Raw genomic sequence first — 23,274 nt, 5'->3', positions numbered from 1 at the left:
GTAATTCACAAATGGATATAATAAAAAGTGTCTTGGGGCAGGTTGTTACAGTTCTGAGAACAAATGTGGGCCTGAAGACTTATCTAATTTCTATGTGTCTTTGGACAAATTACTTAATTTTCAAAGTTTCAATTTATTCACCAATAGAATCAGGAATAATAATATTACTCTTAGTGTAACTGTCAGAATTAAAATAATGAAGGGAAGTTTTCTAACTGTGCCTTGCACTTAATACATATTCAGTAAACATTAGTTCCTTTTTTTCCCTTCTTTTTATTATCCTTTAGTACCTCTTTGTCTACATAGGGGAGGCTAAGTAAAGCACATTGCTTCTATATAATGTCTTATTTTGTTTTCTTTCTCTTAAAAATTTTTAATATATGATATCACATTTGATCACATTATTACGAATGCTGTACTTTTGTTTGACGATACAATTAGATCTACTATTTGTACCAGCTCTCAGTTTAGTCTTAATGCTTATTTAATTCAAATCTGCTTTAGGGGAATAAATAGTCAGTTTGGACCTGAGTTTCCCAGTAGAAATTGATTGACAATAGGGCGGCGCCTGTGGCTCAAGGAGTAGGGCGCTGGTCCCATATGCCGGAGGTGGCGGGTTCAAACCCAGCCCCAGCCAAAAAACCACAAAAAAAAAAAAAAAAAGAAATTGATTGACAATATTATTGTCTTTTCACATATTCACATAAAAGGCATTAGCTCTTATCAGAACTTTTCTTGTGTCTCTGTGCCAAGTTTATAATCTGTAATTACAGGGAGGTTCGTTCAGAGTCATAAGATAATAGCATTTTAGAGCTAAAAGAAACTCCCAGGTCTCTTTCTTTCAGTTTTTCTGTTAGATAATTGAAGGTAAAGGGATCCCGGCAGAATAAATTCTTTGGCAACTGTGGCGGAGTAAAGAGGACAGCAGAGACAAAAATTTCCTGGTTCCTAGTGGTTTGTTTTCTTCACTCTACTATGAAATGGCTTTAAATTTCCATTAAATCCAGTTATATAATGTTTGGCTCTCTTTTAAGATACCCTGTCACTGCCCATTCTAACAGGGGCTGCCCATTCCTCCACCGAATTGTAGAGCTGATGCTTTTTAAGACTCTTCCTCTTGCGTTCCTTATCAAGAAGCTCTGGATTAAATCATTGTAGATTGTTCTTTCTCTTTCCGCTAAATCATTACTATTATTTGGAATGGTAGTTATATATCCTTGTAACCATATTTTCTTATGTTATTTCAGTATCATATTTGAATCTGAATTCTAGAAGCAGAATCCAAAATCTAAATATAATAACTTGAAACGTTTGTTTGCTTTTTAAAAATTTCACCTTAGAGAACTGAAGGAAATGCTTTGTGCAAGAATGTCAATGTCAATTAAGTGTTAGGGACGTAAATATTCCCCAAAATGTCTCTCAATATTTACCAGAAATTTTGCTCCAGAACATACTGAATGTGAAATGTTTTGTGTATTCAAGAAACTTTAATATTCTTGCACAATTACAGTCCAACTACTGTTACGTTTTCCAAATTTTAATTAAAATTAATTAAATGTAAAAGTTCACAACCTAACTATTGCTTTGATCATTTCTAGTTTAAGATGTGTCTTTTGTTTTCTTATTTGCATCCTTATTATGAAAAGGTATTCTCATTAAAACCCATACTTGAAGATAATGGCTCTTCTGTCATTGGTAGTGAACTGCTTCTTTTATAATTAAGATTTTTTTTTTCCCCCTATCATTTTTCTAGTTCAGTGCCTCTGACTGTGGGAACAAGAAGTTCTGTATTAGGAGTCCTTTGAACTGTGACCCAGAGAAGGAGGCTGTCTGTGTCTTCTTGTCCTTCACAAGAGATGACCAATCAGTGCTGGTTGAAATGAGTGGTCCCAGTAGAGGCTATTTATCCTTTGCGCTGTCTCAGGACCGATGGATGGTTTGTACCTCTCACTTGCATACGTGGTAATGAAAGGACAATAGTGAGCTGAGCTCTAATCAACGGTAGATTAGCTTTTTGTTTCAGAGTCAAATGATCATAATTAAGAGTGGAATGAGAAAGGAGTAACTAACTTAGAACAGATCCCAAGTTCAATGGTTTTGAATATTTTATGATTTTAACAGTTAGGCAATTATAGACCTCCAAGAACAAGTTGCTCTAAGGAAAGTTAGCAAAATCATTTTATTTCTAGGAGAGTTGCTGTTTTATGTCTGTCTATCTTTGTGATAAAGCAAGAAACTCAAGTTAAAAAAAAGTTGCTCTGCACACAATGTCACATTTTGTATAATGCCTTTCAAACCACAGTTGTTTACCCACGTGGCCAGAACGAGAGCATGCTTTCCTGATCTTGGTGTCCTATTTTAGTAGTCATCAGTGCATTTTACAAATAGAGAATCAAGGCTGTATATCTAGCAAAATATGTTACAGTGAGGTCCTTTGTCAGATCTGCAGAAAAACAGCATTTGTTTCAAGTGGAGTCACTCCCTGGGTAGAGTTGAATGGACTAAATTCACCCTGTAGGTGGCAGCCTTGTGCTGTGGTGTGGGAGAGCAGAGGGCTGGCAAGCATCCTGGTTTCCCAGGGAGCAGGAAGAAGAGTATTGTCCCCAGGATATGCGTTAAGTCTTGTTCAAACTGAGTTGCCACTGGGGAGCCTGGGATGACCATGAATGGAGAAAGCTCCTTGTTTCCACATTAGCAAAAGCAAAGCGTCTATTGCTGAGAGTTTTCTTCCTATTCGGATTTCAGCGTATTACCACTTCTTTAGAGAATCACATTTCAAAAGTAGAAAAGGAAATGTGACATGGCTGTGATACAAGAAATAACACCTTCCCTTTAAGTGCACTGTTGTCACAGTGATTGCAAGAATTATATCAAGCTGGTGTAATTTTTTTTATTTTAGTGGAATGCCATTTCAGTATGTGTATATGACCTACAGATTTTACTACATACCTCTAGTGTGCAGTTGCTATCCTCTGTCATTAAACAAAGGATATAAATCAAATGTATGAGATATAAAATCCATCATATGCTTTAAAAATAGCATATAAGACAGATTATGAATCTTGCCCCTTCCGAGTTGTTTTTACGGGAAATTTTATACTGTCTCAGATGCTGCTGCAATTGCTCAGAACGTCCCCCCCACTTCCCTTTTGTAACTGCCATCAGACCTGTAGCATGTTCTTTTGAATAATCTCAGTGCTGGAAAAAATGAATCAAGTTTGATGTAGAAAGTAACTAATGAGACTGGGTTAACAATAAAATGGGACCATACAGCAATAATAAAAGGTGGTGGAAGGGCATGTAGCTGTGTGAATGTGATAAAACTGGCTGTGAAGGAAATTCTGAAAATAAGTGTAAAAAGGATTAACTTGTTGAATACATGTAGAGATTCATTAGGGTTCGTCTCTGAAGGACAGCACACATTTGGATATATGCTCAAGTCATTTCAAAAAGTCCTGACTTGGCCATGTGGTGGCTCACACCTGTAATCCTAGCACTCTGGGAGGCCGAGGCAGGTGGATTGCTTGAGCTCAGGAGTTTGAGACCAGTCTGAGGAAGAGCAAGACCCCCGTTTCTACTAAAAAAAATAGAAAAACCAGCCAGGTGTTGTGGTGGGCACCTGTAGTCCCAGGTACTTGGAAGGATGAGGCGAGAGAATCACTTGAGCCCAAGAGTTTGAGGTTGCTGTGAGCTATGATGCCATGGCACTCTACCCAGGTGACAGAGCAAGACTCTATCTCAAAAAAAAAAAAAAAAAATCCTGACTTACTCTAATGACTTTACATCCCAGATTCTTGCTAAAACATTTACTTCCATTGGTCACATAGAATCTATAAGCATGAGGGAAAGACACTATTATTACCTTGAATGTGGTAATGAGTAGCCTACAGGTAGGCCAGTTATTTCTGTTCTAAATTGTAGGCATTGATGGCACAAAAGCATTTATCTCTAATTCAGGATATAGTTTTCTTACTTAGAAATCTTATCTGTTCCTAGTGTAGTGCTCATCAAAAATGTTTATAAAAAAGACTTAATTATGCAGGTGTAGTTGATTTACAGAGCAATTCTATTTAATGATTAAAATCATCTATACACCTGTTTGCCTAAATTGGGGGAAATGAATCATCCACAAAACATATTTTTAAAGTGGTTATTTCTATTTTTGGTTGTTATTTTTAATTTTTTAGGTATTTTTATGACCTGCTATTTCTTTTGAGTATATAATATAAATTCAAATACTGAAGGCATCTGACGTTATGAATGCTGATTAGATAATCCTAAATTATATTTTTTTCCCAATTTGCCTCGTAAATTGATTATAGGAATTGTTTTGGTAGTACACTTCATTGCTAAAACTGATGAATTGTATAATTTCTGATATTTTTTGCTAAAAATGACTTGCTACTGTCTGAATTTTAACTGAATTTCCAAGTATAGTAAGTCTTCACTTAATGTCCTTGACAGGGTCTGGGAAACTGTGACTTCAAGTAGAATAATGTATATCAGGTTTTCAATGATATAATTTCCCTCAACAAATCATGGTCTAAGAATCATTGCTATATAGTTAAATGCCTAAAAAAGAATTAAAAGAAGAGTATTCCATGACAAATGAAAATATATATCAAAGTCAAATTCAGTGTCCCTCAACTCCCAGACTCTAAGCCCTCAACATCATTTTGCTATAATATTAATGAGGGAAAAAATTGTTTTGTTACATGTCGTTTTGCTTAAAGTCAAGGCTTCCAAGAAAGAACCTCTTGACTTTGAGTGAGAACTTAACTGCGCATACATCTTCCATATCTGAGATATTTTGTTACATCATATAAGGTTTTTCAAGTACACACACTATTAGTGTCCATCTTTCTCCTTCCCCTGCCCCATATCGTCTTGTTCCACACGTGATCCGTCAGTGCCCAAATTCCAGCATCTTCCCAGGCCTGAACTCTCTTAGACGCTAGATTATGATTCCTGGCTGCTGCTGGTCTCCTCCAGTTGAGTGTTCCTGGATAATACGAATCAACATCTATAAAACTGAAATTATTATCTTCCTTTCTGATGTCTCCTTAGAATCCCTTTCTTGGTGATTGACAGCAATGTTAGAAAAGCAGCGGCTGCTATTGCTTGCTTGCTTCTTGTAAGGTAATTTGTAGAACTTTCATTGCTGCTGCCATGTGGCTTAGATTCCTCCCTTCCATTCATTTCTCAGGTCCTTTTTCTATCTCTAACTTTTTGTTTTGAAAAGTTTAAACCTACATGAAAGTTGAAAGAATAAACACCCATCAGCTCCTCGCCTAGTTTGTAAGCACTTGAGCTTTCTCTCTCCTCCTGTCTCTGTATATTCACCCATAGCATCCATTGCAATTGATTTATGTGGTGTTTTCCCTAAAACTATTTGAAAATAAATTGTATGTATCATGATGTTTTATCTCTAAGGTTTTTAACATGTATCCTAAGAACAAGACATTCTTTAACAATCACTGCAACATCTTTATCATATTAAGAAAATTTAACAATGATATGATAATTTTAAAGAAATATATAGTCCATTTCCAATTTCCCCAATAACGTTCTTTATAGCCTTCTTAAAAAAATTCTATCCTAGATCCAATAAATTATCATTTAGTGAGTTTAGTTGGTATATCTCTTTGGTTTCCTTTACTTTAGTATAATTACCCTACCTTTTTTCTTGCTTTTTTTTTTCTTCAGGCCACTTTAATTTATAAAACAGATTTATGTTAAGATTGTTGGCACAGATACTACATAAGAGATGTCATTTTCACATCAGTGCATCATATCAAAAGTTGCATAATGTCAAATGGTTCTATTATTGATGATCACAGGTGTCTGCAGATTTCTCCAGGGTGAAAGTATTATTTTCTTTTTGTAATTAATAAGTAATATTAGGGATGATCCTTTGAGTCTGGATGAACGTTCTGTTCCTGAATAACTTGTTACCAAATGGTTTTAGCTTTTATTTTATTTTAGAGACAGAGTTTTACTTTATCGCCCTCGGCAGAGTGCTGTGGCGTCACAGCTCACAGCAACCTCCAACTCCTGGGCTTAGGCAGTTTTCTTGTCTCAGCCTCCCGAGTAGCTGGGATTACAGGTGCCTGCCACAACGCCCGGCTATTATTCATTGCAGTTTGGCTGGGGCCGGGTTTCAACCCGCCACCCTTGGTATCTGGGGCCAGCACCCTACCCACTGAGCCACAGGCACCACCCAGTTTTAGCATTTATTGATGTTTCTTCTCTGAATCAATTCTTACGTATGTGGGTGCAAAATGGTGATTTTCTAACTTATTTATTAACTGATATTCTTCTGGAAAGAAGAGCTTTCTTTCCTCTACACTTGCCCTTTTCTTTCTGAGTAACACTATGAACTAATGGATTCCTTTTGTCCATTGCATTGTAGTTTTATCACCACCATTCATCTTTTGGATGGTCACAATGACCCAAATGTGGCCAGTGGGAGCACGTTCAAGCAGGTTTCTCTGCCCTTTTGGTGTGTCTCCATCAGTTTTTGAGCATGTCTTTTCTTCTGCAGTATCAAGGTATTCTCCACCAATGCTTTCATAGACTTCATCACTTCTCAAAGGAGCTTAGCTTTCCTTTAGTTGCAATAGTATTTAAAAATCAGTGTTTGGGTGCTAATATGTGCATTGCTGTGGCTCTCCCAAGCAATTCTGGTTTTGTCTAACATACGTCTTCCCTCCTCTCTACTGCAGTGCCACCATCTCCGACTTGACCTACATCTTTATTGTCCTCTTCTGGACTGCCGCAGTGACTCCTCAGTAGTCTCCTTGTCTTCCTGATCGCCCCATCCTTTTCATCCTTCACACAGCCATGGAATTCCCTTCCCAAGTCACAGTAGAGATTGTCTCACAAATATCTCCCCAGACCTTTGGTGAACCTTTAGTAATTATAGGAAAATTGTTCTTTTTCTTTAGCATTCATCTCAATAGTCTCCCAAGTCTTAGGAATACTTGTTGGCATTTCCAGCCTTAGAATACTTTCTTTACATATATGTTTAGCTAACAAAACTACTTGTTTCCTAAAATTTTCATATGTTTTTATATTTGTATACATGATGGTCCAAAAAATTCTTCAGCTTGAAAAACCTTTCCTTTAATCTCAGCTCTACTTTATCCTCATACAAATTAATTTTCTTCTCTAAATTTTGCTTAATAACTATCTTTTATGAAAAGCTTTTTCCAATTCTCTAGCCATATACACTTTGTCTTTTCATATCACTTTGCCTAAAACTTTATTTTATTCTATTTCATGGACCACTGTGGCTGTCTCCTTCCTTAAAACATAGCCTTAGATTGTCAGAATCATATTCTAGTCATCTTTATTTCTTCCACAGAATCTGGCACTGTGTTTTTCAGAGAGTGTGTTCTTTTTTTTTTTTAATGCAAGCATGAAACAAAGTTTCAAAGTATAATGCAGTGTATTCACAATCATGATATGTAGGACGTAGCTATTTATTTTCAAATAAGTATCTGGAACAATGTTCATGGTAAGTTAAGTGGAAAATAAGGTAACAGAACTGTGTATTTTTCTATCTGGGAAGGAGAAAATAAGTATGAATACAAATAGATTTAGATGAATATACAGAAAAGCATTAAAGTGGCATTCAGTTCGTGATTGATATATGAGCATAAGGACATGTTATATGTTGGTCTTAATCTATTGTTTTATTCTGAAGTTTTAGTGATTTTATAACACTGAAATTGTATTATAACAAAAATTATCTTAAAAATGATAAGATTAAAGTGCTACTATAATTGTGTTATTGTATTATAACAAAATTATTTTTAATTAAATACAATTTTCTGGACAGCCAATTCTCTAGAATTCATAATATCATTCAAGATTGAGTCAGGAAATTATGTTTAAAAGCATGAATGAAATAATATTTAATTTCCTTAAGGATTTTTCTTTTTTAAAGCAAAATGCTGAAGTTCCTTAAAATTTTTCCATTGAAATTGTTTTTCAGGGTGATGATGATGCTTATCTGTGTGTTCGTGAAGATCAGACCGTGAACATACAGCCCTCCCATCTGACAGGGCGAAGTCACCCAGTGATGGACTCTAAGGTGGGTGTGAAAATTCTGGGAACCTGCACACGGCTGGTCCACTTGCCAGCTCTGTGGCTATCTCTGGCATGGCTTGCTGCAGGACAGTCTCCAGCTCCTGCAGTTACAGCCTAGCTTGAACAAGGTTTCTCTAACCATGATCTCTGAGAAATTTTTCTACACTCTTATTTTACTTTATTTTATTCTTTTATTTTGTTTATTTATTTATTTTTTGAGACAGATTCTCATTCTGTCAACCTGAGTGGAGTGCTATGGCATCATAACTCACAGCAACCTCAATCTCCTGGGTGCAAGCGATCCCCTGGCCTCAGCAAGTGCCCAAAGAGCTGGGACTATAGGCACCTGTCACAACACCCCTCTAGTTTTTCATTTTTAGTAGCAATGGGGTCTCACTCTTGCTCAGGCTGGTCTTGAAGTCCTGAGCTCAAGAGATCCACTCATCTGAGCTCCCAGAGTACTAGGATTATAGGCTTGAGCCACCATGCCCGGCTTTTCTATCTTTTAGATAGCACATGACAAATGTCTCGAATTTTTCTTGTAGGAAAAGATGAATTCTTCCTTGTGTAATTTAAGTTCTTTTTGTTCCATCTTAGGAAAAAGCATTTTATGTTTTTTTAAGATGGAGTGGTAGGCCCATTTTAAAAGCTTATAGACAGTTTTTTTTTCTTTTTTTGTTTGTTTCTTTTGAGACAGGGTCTTGCTCTGTTGGCAGGCATCATCATAGCTCACTGCAACTTCAAACTCCCAGACTTGAATAATCCTCCTGCCTCAGCCTCCTGAGCCGGGAGGATAGGCACACGCCACCACACGTGGCTAATTTTTACAATTTTTTTTTGTAGAGACTGGTCTTGCTGTGTTACTGAGCTGTGTGAACTCCTGGAAGTGCTGAGCTCAGCCTCTTTTTTTTTTTTGTAGAGACAGAGTCTCACTTTATGGCCCTCGGTAGAGTGCCATGGCCTCACACAGCTCACAGCAACCTCCAACTCCTGGGCTTCAGCGATTCTCTTGCCTCAGCCTCCCGAGTAGCTGGGACTACAGGCGCCCGCCACAACGCCCGGCTATTTTTTGGTTGCAGTTTGGCCGGGGCCAGGTCCGAACCCGTCACCCTCGGTATATGGGGCCGGCGCCCTACCGACTGAGCCACAGGCACCGCCCTGAGCTCAGCCTCTTAATGCACTGGGTTTACAAGCATAAGCCGTCATACGTAGCCCCAGACAAGTTTTCAGGAGGCGAATTATGTTAGTGACAGAATTTCTTGATCAGTGGGAAGGAGGAACACATTTGGCAAAGGCTGGTGGCCTGGGCAGCTGTCTTAAGTGCCTTGTGTTTGTGTCTGGGTCAAAGGTGGGCTATGTTAGGTAGAGGAACGTCTTTTCTGTAGGGAAACAGACAAGCAATGAGCCCTGAAGGAGCCGTAGCTGTCACTTAATGACCTAGCAAATGAGCTCTGACTGAACAGTAGCTAGCGCCTAATGACATGATTGTACAGAGCTTTCCCATGGGGTTGACTCTCACAGCTGGCTTGGAATGTTCCCCAGTTACATGTGCATTTGGGCTCTTGGGGCATTACTGATAGTTTCTTCAGTGTTTTTGATTGTCTGCTAGTGGCCAAATGGAGTTAGTACATCTGCTGACATTTCCAACCTGGGTTGAAGAATTGTGGGGTTCTGGCTCCAAGTAAAAATACTATTTTTGCCAAGTGGGATAAAGACAAATAAACAGGGAGAAAATATTTCTTGTGTTCTTTAAAGAGGAAGTGGAAAAACAGTAACACTGGAGGCAAAGCAAAAAAGAAAGGAAATTGAACAGGGCAGGATTTTGATCATATCTTGTTTTTGGTAAATATTTGGGAAGTGCTAAGAAGACGCATTGTGTGTGTTTGTAGGATACTCTTGAGGATATGGCGTGGAGGTTGGCAGATGGTATTATGCAGTGTTCTTTCAGAAGAAACATTACCCTTCCTGGGGTTAAGAATAGATTTGATCTAAACACAAGCTACTACATATTTCTAGCAGGTGGTGCAGCTAATGGTGGTAAGTATATTGATAAAAATGAAACTTTTCAAGATTTTTGTTCCCCTCCCTTCAACCCCCCCCACCCCTTTGGCAAGACTATTGTAATAAGGTACACACTTATGGGTAAGGAGTTATACGTGTAACCCTTTTCTGTTTTTGCCTAAAAATTGAATTTTTGGTTGACTTTCTAGCTTTGTTTCTCTGGAAAGTAGGTAAAAGTAGAGTGTCACTCATATTATAAGGCAGCAATCCAGAATGGCTTCTGGTTGGTTGCGTTGAGACCAGAAGAGCTATAAATACCTTGCAAGAAGCTTTATCTTTGGGTTTTCCTGAATGTGGTGACATTAGCATTGCAGGGACCCTAGAAACAGTGCCTTTGGGGTTATTGCAAGAGATGGTGGCTCTTTTTTTGTTTGTTTGTTTTTTGTAGAGACAAAGTCTCATTTTATCACCCTCGGTAGCATGCCATGGTGTCACACAGCTCACAGCAACCTCCAACTCCAGGGCTTAGGCGATTCTCCTGTCTCAGCCTCTATGGTAGCTGGGACTACAGGTCCTATCACAACACCCGGCTATTTTTTTGTTGCAGTTTGGCTGGGGCCAGTTCGAACGTACCACCCTCGGTATATGGGGCCAGCGCCTTACCCACTGAGCCACAGGCACCGCCCATATGGTGGCTCTTATAGGAAAACCTGCCCAATATGAATCTCATTTCCTTGCACTTCCTCCAGGGAGGTGATGGGGTAAAATGACCATCTCCTGGACAGCTGAGTGAACTGCTATGTGACCTCCCATCGAGGGAAGAATGCCTCACTCTGCCCTGCTGGTGTGGTGTGTTTCCTGTCCTACATTTTTCTAAGTGAATCTGATGCCAGGTACAGGCCAAGGTAGCTTTATATCTGAATGTTTAATTTATCCTTAAGAAGACTACACTGTGGACGCTGCAACACATTTTTTTTTTTTTTTCAAGACTGGAGTCTCAAGCTGTTTCCCTGGGTAGAGTGGTATGGTGTCATAGCTCACAGCAAGTTTCAACTCTTGGGCTCAAGTGATCCTCTTGTCTCAGTTTTTCTATTTTTAGCAGAGACAGGGTCTCACTTTTTGCTCAGGCTGGTCTCGAATTTGTGAGCTTAAGCAATTCACCTGCCTTGGCCTCGCAGAGTGCTAGGATTACAGACGTGAGCCATGTGTCCAGCCTGCAACACATAGTAATGAGAAAAATTCAATTTTGTTTAAGGTCCTGGCTAATGATGATTTGAGGTACCACAAGAAAAGCTAACATAGTATTTCATGACTCCTCTCTTAGGGGATAACATTGGCCTATCAGCGTGAGCTACTGTGCCTGGCCAAAATCATGTGATCTCATTTGCACCATCAACAGCACATATGGCTTGGAAGTAATTTCTCAATTAAATGATAATAATGGATAAAAATTACTCAGTGCTTACTGAGTACTCATCACTGGCTAAGCGTTTTAGGTAGATTCTTAATTTTTATCTTCACAAAAAGCAACTAAATAAATATCATTATCCCTATTTTATCTAGGAGGAAACTGAGGCTTAGAGAGGTGAAGCGATTTACCCTGACAGGTAATTGGTGGAGCTGGAATTTGGATCCTCAGAGCCTATGTAATCAATGTTTCAGAACATGGGAAATGTGTGAAATTGATTTTTAATGAGGAAAAGGTCAAATATTTGTTTTTAATAAGTGATAGCTGCCATAATAATAATACAATTGCCTGTACTTAGCAGTAATTAAACAGTAACTAGCCTAAAACTTTGAGAATATAGCCTACTGTGAAAATAGAGAGAAGAGTCAGGGGTACAGTTAAAAAGGTAGCAGAACTAGGAATTGAGCCCCAGGTGCTCTCTCTCTCTCTTTTTTTTTGTTATTTTTTTTGAGACAGAGTCTCACTCTGTCGCCCTGGGTAGAGTGCTGTGGTGTCATAGTTCACAGCAACCACTCTTAGGCTCAATTGAGCCTCTCGCCTCAGCCTCCTGAGTAGCTGGGACTATAGGCAGTCACCACATGCCTGGTTAATTTTTCTGTTTTTTTTTTTTTTAATTTTTATTTTTAGTAGAAACGGGGTTTTGCTCATCAGTTTTTCCATTTTTAGTAGAGACAGGGATGTTACTCTTGCTTAGGCTGGTCTTGAACTCCTGAGTTCAAGTAATCCACCTACCTTGGCCTCTCAGAATGCCAGGATTATAGCCATGAGCACCTGGCCCTAATGTTTCTATTTTTAGTAGAGATAGGGTCTTGATCTTGCTCAGGCTGACCTCAAACTCCTGAGCGCAAGCAATACACCTGCCTTAGTGTCCTGGAGGGCTAGGGTTACAAATGTGAACCACCGTGCCCAGGCTAAACCCAAGTCTCTTCCAATCATAAAAGTTTGCTCTTTCTGTTATCCCAAACTGCTTCCTTTAGTACCCAACATATTATAGGTGTTCCATAAATGATTATTGACTAACATGGATTTCTTAAATTACTAGAGGATTTAATAGTTTGCATTCATACTTTTTGAAAAAAAAATTTTTTTTTTTTGAGACAGAGTCTCACTTTGTCGCCCTTGGTAGAGTGCTGTGGCATCATAGCTTACAGCAACCTCAAACTCTAGGGCTCAAGCGATCCTCTTGCTTCGGCCTCCTGAGTAGCTGGGACTACAGGTGCTTGCCACAATGCCCGGTTATTTTTAGAAATGAGGTCTCAGTCTTGCTCAGGTGGTCTCAAACTCCTAAGCTCAGGCGATCCGCCCACTTTGGCTCCCAGAGTGCAAGGATTACAGATGTGAGCCATCATGTCTGGCCCCTTTTTTTGAAGTTTTATACTTAAAAAAAATTATGCTTTAAAAGAAAAGCTATTTTATTTATTTATTTATTTTTAGAGACAGGGTTACACTGTGTTGCCCAGGCTGGAGTGCAGTGGCTTGATCACAGTTTACTGTAACTTTAAACTCCTGGGCTTAAGCAACCTTCTTGCCTCCACCCCCAGATAGCTGGGGCTGCAGGTGCATGCCGCCATGCCCAGCTAAGTAAAAAACAACTTTTTTTAGAGATGAGGTCTCACTATGTTGTCCAGGCTGCTCTCAAACTTGTGACCTCAAGCAATTCTCCAGGCTGGACTTCCCAAAGTTCTGGGAATACAGGCAACAGCCACTGTGCTTTCGAGCCATTTTATTTAAATGGAGACATTTTGTTGTATAACCAAGTGTGTTATGTGTGGCCATGCCAAGTCTTTCTTCAAGAGTTAGCATTATACAAACCAGAACATATTTTCTGATACAATGTTTTATGTGATAGTTCTAACATTCCCTCTTAAACCCTAGTTAATGGGCGATAGGTGTTGTATCTATTTCCTTTGCCTGCTGGTGCTGCTGAACGGGAGGGAGAGTATCTCCCGTGCAGCCACACCAGCAACCACCGGGAATGATGGGTAGCAATGCAGATTTTTTTTTCTCTTAACAATTTCTTTTGTTTAATAATAACTGCATACATCAATGAATTAGCAATGCAGATTTCTGAGCTCCACCTGAGACCCAGGGGATCATTCCCTGGTGCCTGAAATCAGATTTCTGTAGTTGATAACTTACTGTTCTAGGAAGGGATTTTCCCCAGGAAGGTGAGCACATTGTGAGGCAGTTCAGGGAATACAGCAAACTACAATATTAGAAATTTTTTTAGATTTATTTTTATCTCATTAAAATTTTTGTTTCAAAATATTTTATGGCACATACAATATATTGAAACAATAATACAAATATACATATACTAAGTGTGTACATTTGTTTTTTTAAACTGATGGAATACAAAACAGACAGAAAAGAAATACCCCAAAAGACAAACCTGGAGATCTCTATTCCAGTTCATCTGTACCAGGAAACAAAGGACGGTTACCACATTAATCATCGTCTCGTCTATTACTTAGACACATGTACGTGAACTCGCTTAAAAACAGTCTTTGTTAGGTTTAATCCAATTTTCAGAGTAGTCATATCTCTGTGACCCATATAAATGTAAAACACTCCCAATTTCAATAAAATCTCATAAAGATCTATCCATTTAAAACCTTTTTCTAACCGCTGTTTTCCCCAGAATGCTGACAGTGTCCTATTTTGGGATAAGCAAATGTGAAATGCTGAATTTTAAAGTGAAAGACGGAAATCACTTGGGCAAGGAAGTAATTCATAATGAGGAAATCTAGCAATTTCAGGAAATTAATGACGCAGATACTGTTATAACATGACCTGTCATTTAAACAACTTAGAAGTATTATAGGTCACATAATAGCAGAGTCCTGTTCTAAGCATGAACTCCCTTAGAGTAGCACTGGAACATTACAGCAGAACCATGCGATGGAACTCTGAGAATTCTAACGGTCTTCTGGTTTCGTGAAGGTTAAGTTCATGCTTAGTTCACGGCTCTGTGGTGATTTAGAGTTTAAACACACTTTTCTTCCAAGTTATCTCTTGGGCTTGTTGGGGTTGTGATCTCTTTTTCATCACTACCACTGTACTAATACAGGATTTTTAGCTTCTTCAATGTCTTTCTTGTCATTTTGATATTTTTCTTCATTGTTTTCTTTTTGACACTTTCGTAGCTCCTGGTAATTATTGTCTCTTCTTGACCTTCTTTTCTCTTGGCATTTATTACATAAAACTTTTCTGTTTTCTGCCTTATAACAAGCCACGGTGTGATAGTATTTGCTGTATGAATAACCAAGGAGTCCTGACATCATTTTTTGAATAGTCCATTTTTTTCCCTCCATTGCTTCAAAAGCCTCTTTATTATACACTAGAACCTATCAATAAATCGAACTGTTTCTGGTTTGTCTGTTCTTCTATTTATCTATTTGACTACTTTGCACTAGCTGGTATTACTGTGGCTTCTTAATAGATTGGAGATTTTGATAGAACAACATTCCCCTTCTGACCTTCTTTTTCAAAATTTTAATTGCCTCTGTGTGTATCTGATCTTTTAGATGAATTTTAGCTGTGATTTGTCGAGTTCTTTTATTCCTTTTGGGATGGGGATTGAAATTGCAATGAAATTTTAGAGTAATTTGGGGAACAATAACTCTTTTCAATAGTGAGTCTTTCTATGCAGGGACACACTGAGATGTTCCATGTGTGCAGATTTTGCACAGGTGAGTCTTTTCATGAAATTTTATGGTTTTGTTTTTTTTTTTTGCAGTTTTTGGCCAGGGCTGGGTTTGAACCCACCACCTCCAGCATATGGGGCCGGTGCCCTATCCCTTTGAGCCACAGGCGCTGCCCAGAAATTTTATGGTTTTCTTTATGTCTTCATATAGAGCTTTTACATTGTTCCTAGATATTTAATAGTTTTCCTAAAACAAGTAATTGTGAATGAGATTATTTTTCATACATTTCCTAAATGTGTTGATATCTAGGAAAGTTTTGAATATTTACCTTGAATTTAGCCACCTAGTTTTCCAGTTGATTATTTTGGGTTTTTCTAGATTAATGTCGTATCCTATCCAGATACAACAGGTTAATAACCCTCATTTTCTTTCCTGTCTCATTACATCGTCCAGTTCTCACAGAACGATGTAGAATGACAGCAGGGAGGTGGCGAGAGACCCTGTCATCCCACGACCTGTCTTTAGACAATTTAGGAATACACTAGGTCGCAGAATACTGCGGAGTCTTGTACTATCCACGAACTCCCTTAGAGGAGCACTGCAAAATTATACCAGAACCATGCAAGGGAATTCTCAAATTACAATGGACTTCTGCTTTCGTGAAGGTTAAGTTCACACTTAGTTCTTGCACCTTCCTGATATTCAGTGTTTTATTGTGTTTTTCTGGGGGATGTCCTTTATTGTGCTGAAGAAGTGTTTTTCTCTTCCTTTACTAAGAATTCATATCATGAAAGTGTGCTGAATTTCATCGAATGTTTTTGGACAGCTATCGAGATGATATTTTATGATTATTTTTATAGATTTCTGGATGATGAACGATCCTCACTTTTCTGGGATAAACCTTACCTGGTCATGTTTTATTCTTCTTCTTCTTTTTTTTTTTTGTTAGCAGATAAGAATATATGCCGTCTGTGGGGATGTTTTATTATTCTTTATTATTCTTTTAGTGTACAACTGATTTGATTTGCTAATACTTTCTTTACGATTTTTGCATCTATTCTCATAAATGATTTTGGCCTCTGGTTGTGCACATGAATGGGGGCTTGCCTGAATGCACATGTGACTAGTTTCAGTTTTGGAGTTGCGCTAATCTTATACAATGAACTCTAAAGAGTTTACCTTAAAATAAAAGAATTTTTTTTAAGTTAAAATTTTTTTTAATGATATGGTAGGTCTCACTTATGTAACAGTCTGAATGTGGGATGGAAATAATTGACTTGTTAAAAAAATTCTTCTATCGTTATTATTCACCATGGTTACTATCTCATCTTTGGTCAATTTTTGTAATTCTATATTTTCTCAGAAATTCATCCATTTTATTTAGACTTTGAGGTTTTTTTTGCTGATTTAAAGTTGCATGTAGCATTTCTATATAATTATAAGAATGTCTTCAGCATTAGCAGTTATGTTACCCTTTTAATTTCTAATATTGTTGTGGTTCCTTTTATGGTATGGTCAGAATTGCCAAAATCTCAATTGATTTTGTTGGCTTTTTACAGGATCGAATTTTCTGATGTTCAGGCTTACTAATTTGTTATGTTCTACCTTTAATTTTAATCCATCTTCTGTTTTGGTTTCCAGGGTTGTATTTTGTTATTTTAAATGCACCTTGAATGAAATGGTTATCTCAATACTTGGTCTTTTTTTTTTCATCATACTGTTAAAAGAATTTTTCATGTATGAAACTAAATTCTGTTAGTGATAGTATATACATACACAGGTTACTTTCTTAGATCATGGATAAATTCACTTTTAAATACATACAAGGTTCCAAGTACCTGGGCCAGCTATCTGTACCTTCAACAGCTTTTCATCCTACTGAGAGTCCCTACTTCAACAGCCTGTGCTAATTCATCATCATGTTTATCACATAGTTTTATAACTTCCAGTTTATCAGTCTCCTGTTAGACTGGAGGCTACCAGAGAGCAAGGACTGCCCACTTCCCTTTGTCTTGAATAACATATATAGCAACTTACTTCATAAAGGGGTAATAAATAATATTCTATTCAGTGGTCTGCATTTGTCCATCAAATATTCTTGTCAATAGTCTGACTTAAAATCCTCAAAATTAAACAAGAAAACTATACCAGGGCTTTGGTTTCACTTATGCTAAATCATTTTAAAAACTGAACCTCTGAGGCATTTTATTATAAAAAGTTAGCACTTAAATACACAACTGAACTTGAACTTAAAATTAATGAAACTAAACTTAAAATCCATCATAAATTTACTTCATTTTTCAGCTCGACCTTGTAGTAAATCTTTAGCTTCATTGATTTTGGCTTCTTTAAGAGGAGGTCCTCCTTTGGGTGATTTAAGAGCATAATTCGTCAAAGAACATCTTTTATTTTTCCTTTGTTGGCAGTAGGGCTTGCACGTAGAATTAATGCTGCTTCCTGCTTTGTCATTCTGGGTTCAAACCCACCTCTGTAATAATAGCACCACTAAAGGTGGATTTTAGCAGATTTTGAAAAACTTGTTTTATTTGAGGCTCCATAGGCTTCATGGCTTGCAAAACATAACGGCCTGCAAATCCTCACAGGCAATGGCTAGTCCAACCGCTACAGCTGTCCTGGCCGTGGCTCCACCTGGCTTGGCTCCCCTGCCTCCCCTGGGAGCACATATTATCCCAGCCAAAAGGATGTGGCCACTAACGAGGCTCCTTTACCAGAGAGTGAAGCTGCAGGCACACACACAAGCTTCCCAAGCACAGGCGCCCTATGAAACATGACAGCAGAAGCCCCAAACTAGGCTGGAAAAATCCATCTTTTTTTTTCAGGAAAATGCTTTTAAGATGATAAGTTTTTTGAATGGTACTTTGATTGTATCATTTTTTTTTTTCCTGGTGATAATTCAAATTGATACGGCCACTTTGGAAGACAGATGACAATGTTTTGCAAACCAAACGTTTCCTTATAATTCAGGCATAGGACCACTTGGTATTTAATCTAATGAGTTAAAAATTTATGTATACAACAAACCTGTATGCAAATATCCAGAATAGATGAGGAAATCATGAGAAAGCAATAAACAAATGATCTAAATAGAAGACAGTTACCAAAAACTATTTCATAAGAGTTGAGAGATCACGTAAAAACAGTCTCATGGGTGATTAGTAAAAACCAGTAGGAAATTTTACAGGGATCCCATTTCATACACACTAGCTAGGAAAAATTCATACAGTAGATTACCCCAGTGTTGCCAGACATGGGGAATAAATAAACACAATATCACGTGTGTTTTGATACCAAGTATCTTCATGTTAAACATCTCTGAGAAGACTTGTGTTTTTACTTTTGATTTCCTGTTTAAGGATTATTAAAACAAGCAGTTTATAAGTATGTGGACAATTTTACCTCTAGATTTTTTTAGGATTAAATTTTATTGCATTTTGGACAGATACTACACAGTATAATCTGTATACTGTATAATCATTTCCTTTTGAAAAATTTTGAGATGTACTCTATGGCTTCATATTTGTCATGTGTTTGAGACAAAGATTCATATATATCTGTGATAGCAAATGTTTTAATTATTTTTAACACTAGCATAGTGCTCTAAAAATATGTATGTTCCATAACTTATTTATTCCTTCTCCTAATGTTGTATATTGAGTTCATTTACAATTTTGATTTTCTTTTTTTAACCACCATTAAAAAAAGTTATTGTAAACTTTCCTGTATCTATCTTCGGGAGGAGGATTCCTCAAGGGAAGACCCACACGCATGTGCATGCTTGGAATAATTCTATATATTCACAGATTTAATTTTATATGATACATCCTAATAAATAATAAAATAATATATACATAATTTGTTTATGTCACTACTAGTTAGGCTTTTTCTTTGTTAGTCAAATACAGTCTGAACTGACCATGTGTCAAATACCCTCTCATCAAAATGCTTTTTTTGTCCTCTATTCGCCCAATTTCAGTTCGTTTATTCTAGGATTCTAGATGCAGGTGGCGGTGAATGGCTTTGTAAATTTTCGAAAGCATGCATTCTCTTTCGAGAGTTATATTTGACATTTAAAAAATATAGTAACTCACAATAATGATTTTGACTTATTGTTTAACTCATCTCTGGTGTTCCACCAGTTCTTTTACCCTAAATTCTCCATTCCTAATCCTTATTTTGATTCCCCTCTTGGGTGGCTACATTATTTCTTTAATTTTTTTCAAGAACACTGTGTGCTCTTGGGTATATCTTTATGTTGCTTTTGCTATACAGGACATCTCTGTTGATATTTAATTATATTTTTATTACCTTAAGACATTTTGTTTCTATCCATACTGGTCTCTCAATGTTTTTTTTTCTTTGAGGACATAGTTCTCTAAAAAAATTTTTTTTAAATTTTCAGGTCAAATTTACAAGCACTCTGAGCAACCTTTGATTACATATGAGAAACATGATGTGACGGAGCGTGCAAAGAGCATCGGGGGATCCCATTCTTTGCTTCTTTTGAAGGCTCATGGTGAGTCATCCTGGTGGTGTTATTACTACCTTGTGATAAACTTACCTGAGGACTCGGTGGTGGCTGCTTTAGGAACGGTGTACGCATAATTTAGCAGATTTTCATATGTCTCTTATGTTTAAACATTAACATTTGTCTGGGTGAGGTGGCTCATGCCTCTCATCACTAGCACTCTGGGAGGCTGAGGCAGGTGGATCACTTGAACTCAGGAGTTCAAGACCAGCCTGAGCAAGGGAGAGACTCTATCTCTACTAAAAACAGAAAACCTGAGTCAAGAGGATTGCTTGAGATAAGAGTTTGAGGTTGCTGTGAGCTATGATGCCACAGGACTCTACACAGGGCAACAGAGTGAGGCTCTGTCTCAAAAAAAAAAAGATTAACATTTGCAGATAGCATCATCTATCTTAATGTTTTTTAATTTTTATTAAAAATGGAGAGTAGAGCTAATGCAGTGGTTTTAACCTGAGCGCACATTAAAATCACTAATAGAAATTTTAAGACATCTTATGATTTTAAAAAATTAACCTAGTTGTTTCTAACTGTACCAGGGTTGAGTATCACTGAGTTAATTAATTTGACTTTCCTGAGATTTAATTTTGCTATTTACTAAAATAAATGCTAATAGAAGTGATCTGCAATTCTGATTGGTTTATTTTTTTTTTAATTTCAGATTAATATGAGGGTACAAATGATTAGGTTACATTGTTTGCATTTGTTAGGTAAAGGTCAAGTTGTAGCTGGGCTCTTCACCCAGGGGGTGTGCTGTATACCCTTACATTGAGCACATTAGGTGAGAGCTTACCCATCCTCCTCCCTCCTTCCCTCTTTCCTCTCCCCTCTGTTCCACTTGAATTTAAATGTGTTTTTCTCCCATGTGGGCATGTAGTTGTTTATCTACTGGTTTCATATTAGTATAGCATACTTTTCTATTTTTGCTGTATTTTGCTAAGAAGAATATTCTTTAATTCCATCCAGATAAATATAAAAGATGTAAAATCTCCATCTTTTTTATGGCTGAATAGTATGGTGTATATACATATACCACAGTTTATTAATCCATTCATGAGTTGATAGGCACTTGGGTTGTGGTTAACCTTTCAATGTAAATGTCCTTGTGGGAAAATGATTTTTTTTTTTTCCTACTGGATAGATACCTAGGATTGTGGGATCAAGTGAAAGGTTTACTTTTAGCTCTTTGAGAATTCTCCACACTTATTTACATGGAGGCTTATTAGCTTGCAATCCCACCAGAAGCGAAATGTGTTCCCTTCTCTCTACATCCACGCCAGCATCTGCAGTGTTGGGACTTTGTGATGTGGGCTTTTCTTCCTGGAGTTAGGTGATATCTCAGGGTGGTTTTGATTTGCATTTCTCTGATGATTAAGGACGATAAACATGTATTTATGTTTGTTGGCCATTCATCTATCTTCTTCTGAGAAGGTTCTGTTCATGTCTCTGGTCCATGTATAAATGGGATTGTTTGTTCTTTTGTTGATTAGGTTGAGTTCTCTGTAGATTCTAGTTATTAGCTCTTTGTCAGATTCATAGCAATGGAAATATTTTCTCTCATTCTGAAAGTTGAGATTGTAACAGTAATTTGGTTTCAGGATATAGTTTTGTTGTTGAACTGGTCAATGTACAATTATTTGAAGGCATATAAAGTACTCAGTGCTAGACTTAGGTATGATATAGATAAATGAGGAATGGGACCAAATTAGAATGGCAATAGCCTAAAATCAAGACTCTCTTATGCTCTGGTTCTACAGAGGAAAGTTGATTCCATTTGAAAAGTAGCCTGGCGGGTGGCGCCTGTGGCTCAGTGAGCAGGGCGCCGGCCCATATACCAAGGGTGGCAGGTTCAAACCCAGCCCCGGCCAAACTGCAACAAAAAAATAGCCGGGCATTGTGGCGGGCGCCTGTAGTCCCAGCTACTCGGGGGGCTGAGGCAGGAGAATCGCCTAAGACCAGGAGTTGGAGGTTGCTGTGAGCTGTGTGACGCCACAGCACTCTACCAAGGGCAATAAAGTGAAACTCTGTCTCTACAAAAAAAAAAAATAAATAAAAGAAAAGCAGCCTGGCTTATAGTTATAAAGATGGGATTTAAAAGTAGGAGAATAGTGTAGTATATATCATACTATTACAAATTATTGGGGTTTGAGGGAACTTTCCTTATTTGGTATTTTCCCTTTATATTGTCCAGAGTTATCCATTATAATATAGTTTTTGTAAATCTCACCACAGTTAAGCTTAAAAATAACTTTCTTATTGTCAATTTGCTTCCAATCACCTTGTAGCTCCAGAGGGCAGTGTTTTGATTCAGAAATAAAGCACCTGTTTGGTTTTTGTTGTTTTCTGGAGTGAGATGATTCTGAAATGATGACAGATAAGCTGTATTAATATAACAGTCAAGAGTATAGTGGCTCAAGTCAGACGGTGTCTGCACCCCGACTTTGTGAACTTGGACAAGGTACTTCACTTCCCCATGCTTTGGTTTCCTCAGCAGCACAACTGGAATAACGATTGTAACGACATCATAGGACTGCTGCAACGATGAATAGATAAATACACGTGGAGTCCTATGGTGGCACGTAGTGTGATTTATGGAAGTGTCAAACAGTGGAAGTGGTGGTGGTGGTAAAGCTACGATGTTCAGGGTCTTTTGAGGTTGTGCTCAGGTCAGCTGAATGTATTTTGCTGGCTATTTATATTTTCTGAGTATTTGGCTTGGTCATTTAAGAAGCAGCTTGATTAGTTCGTGGAATCAACCCTTGTGTTTTTCTCACCTGTAGGTGCCTTAATGTTTGTGGCATGGATTACCACTGTTAACGTAGGTGTACTGCTCGCCCGGTTCTTCAAACCTGTTTGGTCAAAAACGTTCTTCCTTGGTGAAGCGGTTTGGTTTCAGGTAGGTGGGGGAAAAAGGTTTAATGCAATTTTTTTTTCTTAAGGCAAGAGGTGATATCATTTGGTCATTGCAACATGAAAGAGTGTGTATGCGTGTGTGTGCGTTTTGTGAGTACAGTTGTAGGTTTGGGATCCTCTTTTTTTCTATTTAATTTCCTAACCAGTTGAGAACAGACATAAGATGCTCACAGAGATCAGAATACAAATGGCTTCATGAGGTGTCAGGCTGAATTGGAGAATGTGTCAGGACCGTGTGAGGCCCTTTGTCACGAAGACTCTGGGACTCAGGTGATTCTGTTTACAACTCTATTTGTGTGTGAGGGGTGATGTCGGAGGAGTATTTACTGCACTGAGGAAGGATGGATTAAGAAAGGCAGAGGGAAAGAGATACACCTGGTTGATGGGCCGATGAACGTTGGATAATCAGCTTCACCTGTCTTCTATGAGGGTGGAAAGAGAAACTGAAAATGTTCTTTTTCCTTTTAAAAAAATCAATTTTTTAAATTTTTTTATTATTTATTTATTTATTTTATTTCATTTATTTATTTTTTTTGTAGAGACAGAGTCTCACTGTATCACCCTCAGGTAGAGTGCCATGACATCACACCGCTCACAGCAACCTCCAA

The 23,274-nt window shown here is 37.7% G+C and overlaps 1 protein-coding gene across 1 annotated transcript in view; it reads left to right on the top strand.

Moving 5' to 3' along the window:
* The window catches only part of FRRS1 (ferric chelate reductase 1), a 60,885-nt gene that overhangs the window by 18,996 nt on the left and 18,615 nt on the right, over positions 1 to 23,274 (top strand). The window contains exons 6-10 of the mRNA XM_053592623.1: positions 1,754 to 1,936; positions 8,000 to 8,098; positions 9,984 to 10,131; positions 19,631 to 19,744; positions 22,534 to 22,649. Of these exons, the coding sequence (XP_053448598.1) occupies positions 1,754 to 1,936; positions 8,000 to 8,098; positions 9,984 to 10,131; positions 19,631 to 19,744; positions 22,534 to 22,649 (660 nt within the window). The remainder of the gene's footprint in view (positions 1 to 1,753; positions 1,937 to 7,999; positions 8,099 to 9,983; positions 10,132 to 19,630; positions 19,745 to 22,533; positions 22,650 to 23,274) is intronic.

Source organism: Nycticebus coucang, chromosome 5, assembly GCF_027406575.1.
Source record: "Nycticebus coucang isolate mNycCou1 chromosome 5, mNycCou1.pri, whole genome shotgun sequence".
Lineage (NCBI taxonomy): Eukaryota > Metazoa > Chordata > Mammalia > Primates > Lorisidae > Nycticebus > Nycticebus coucang.
This window is presented reverse-complemented; position numbering and strand designations above follow the sequence as displayed.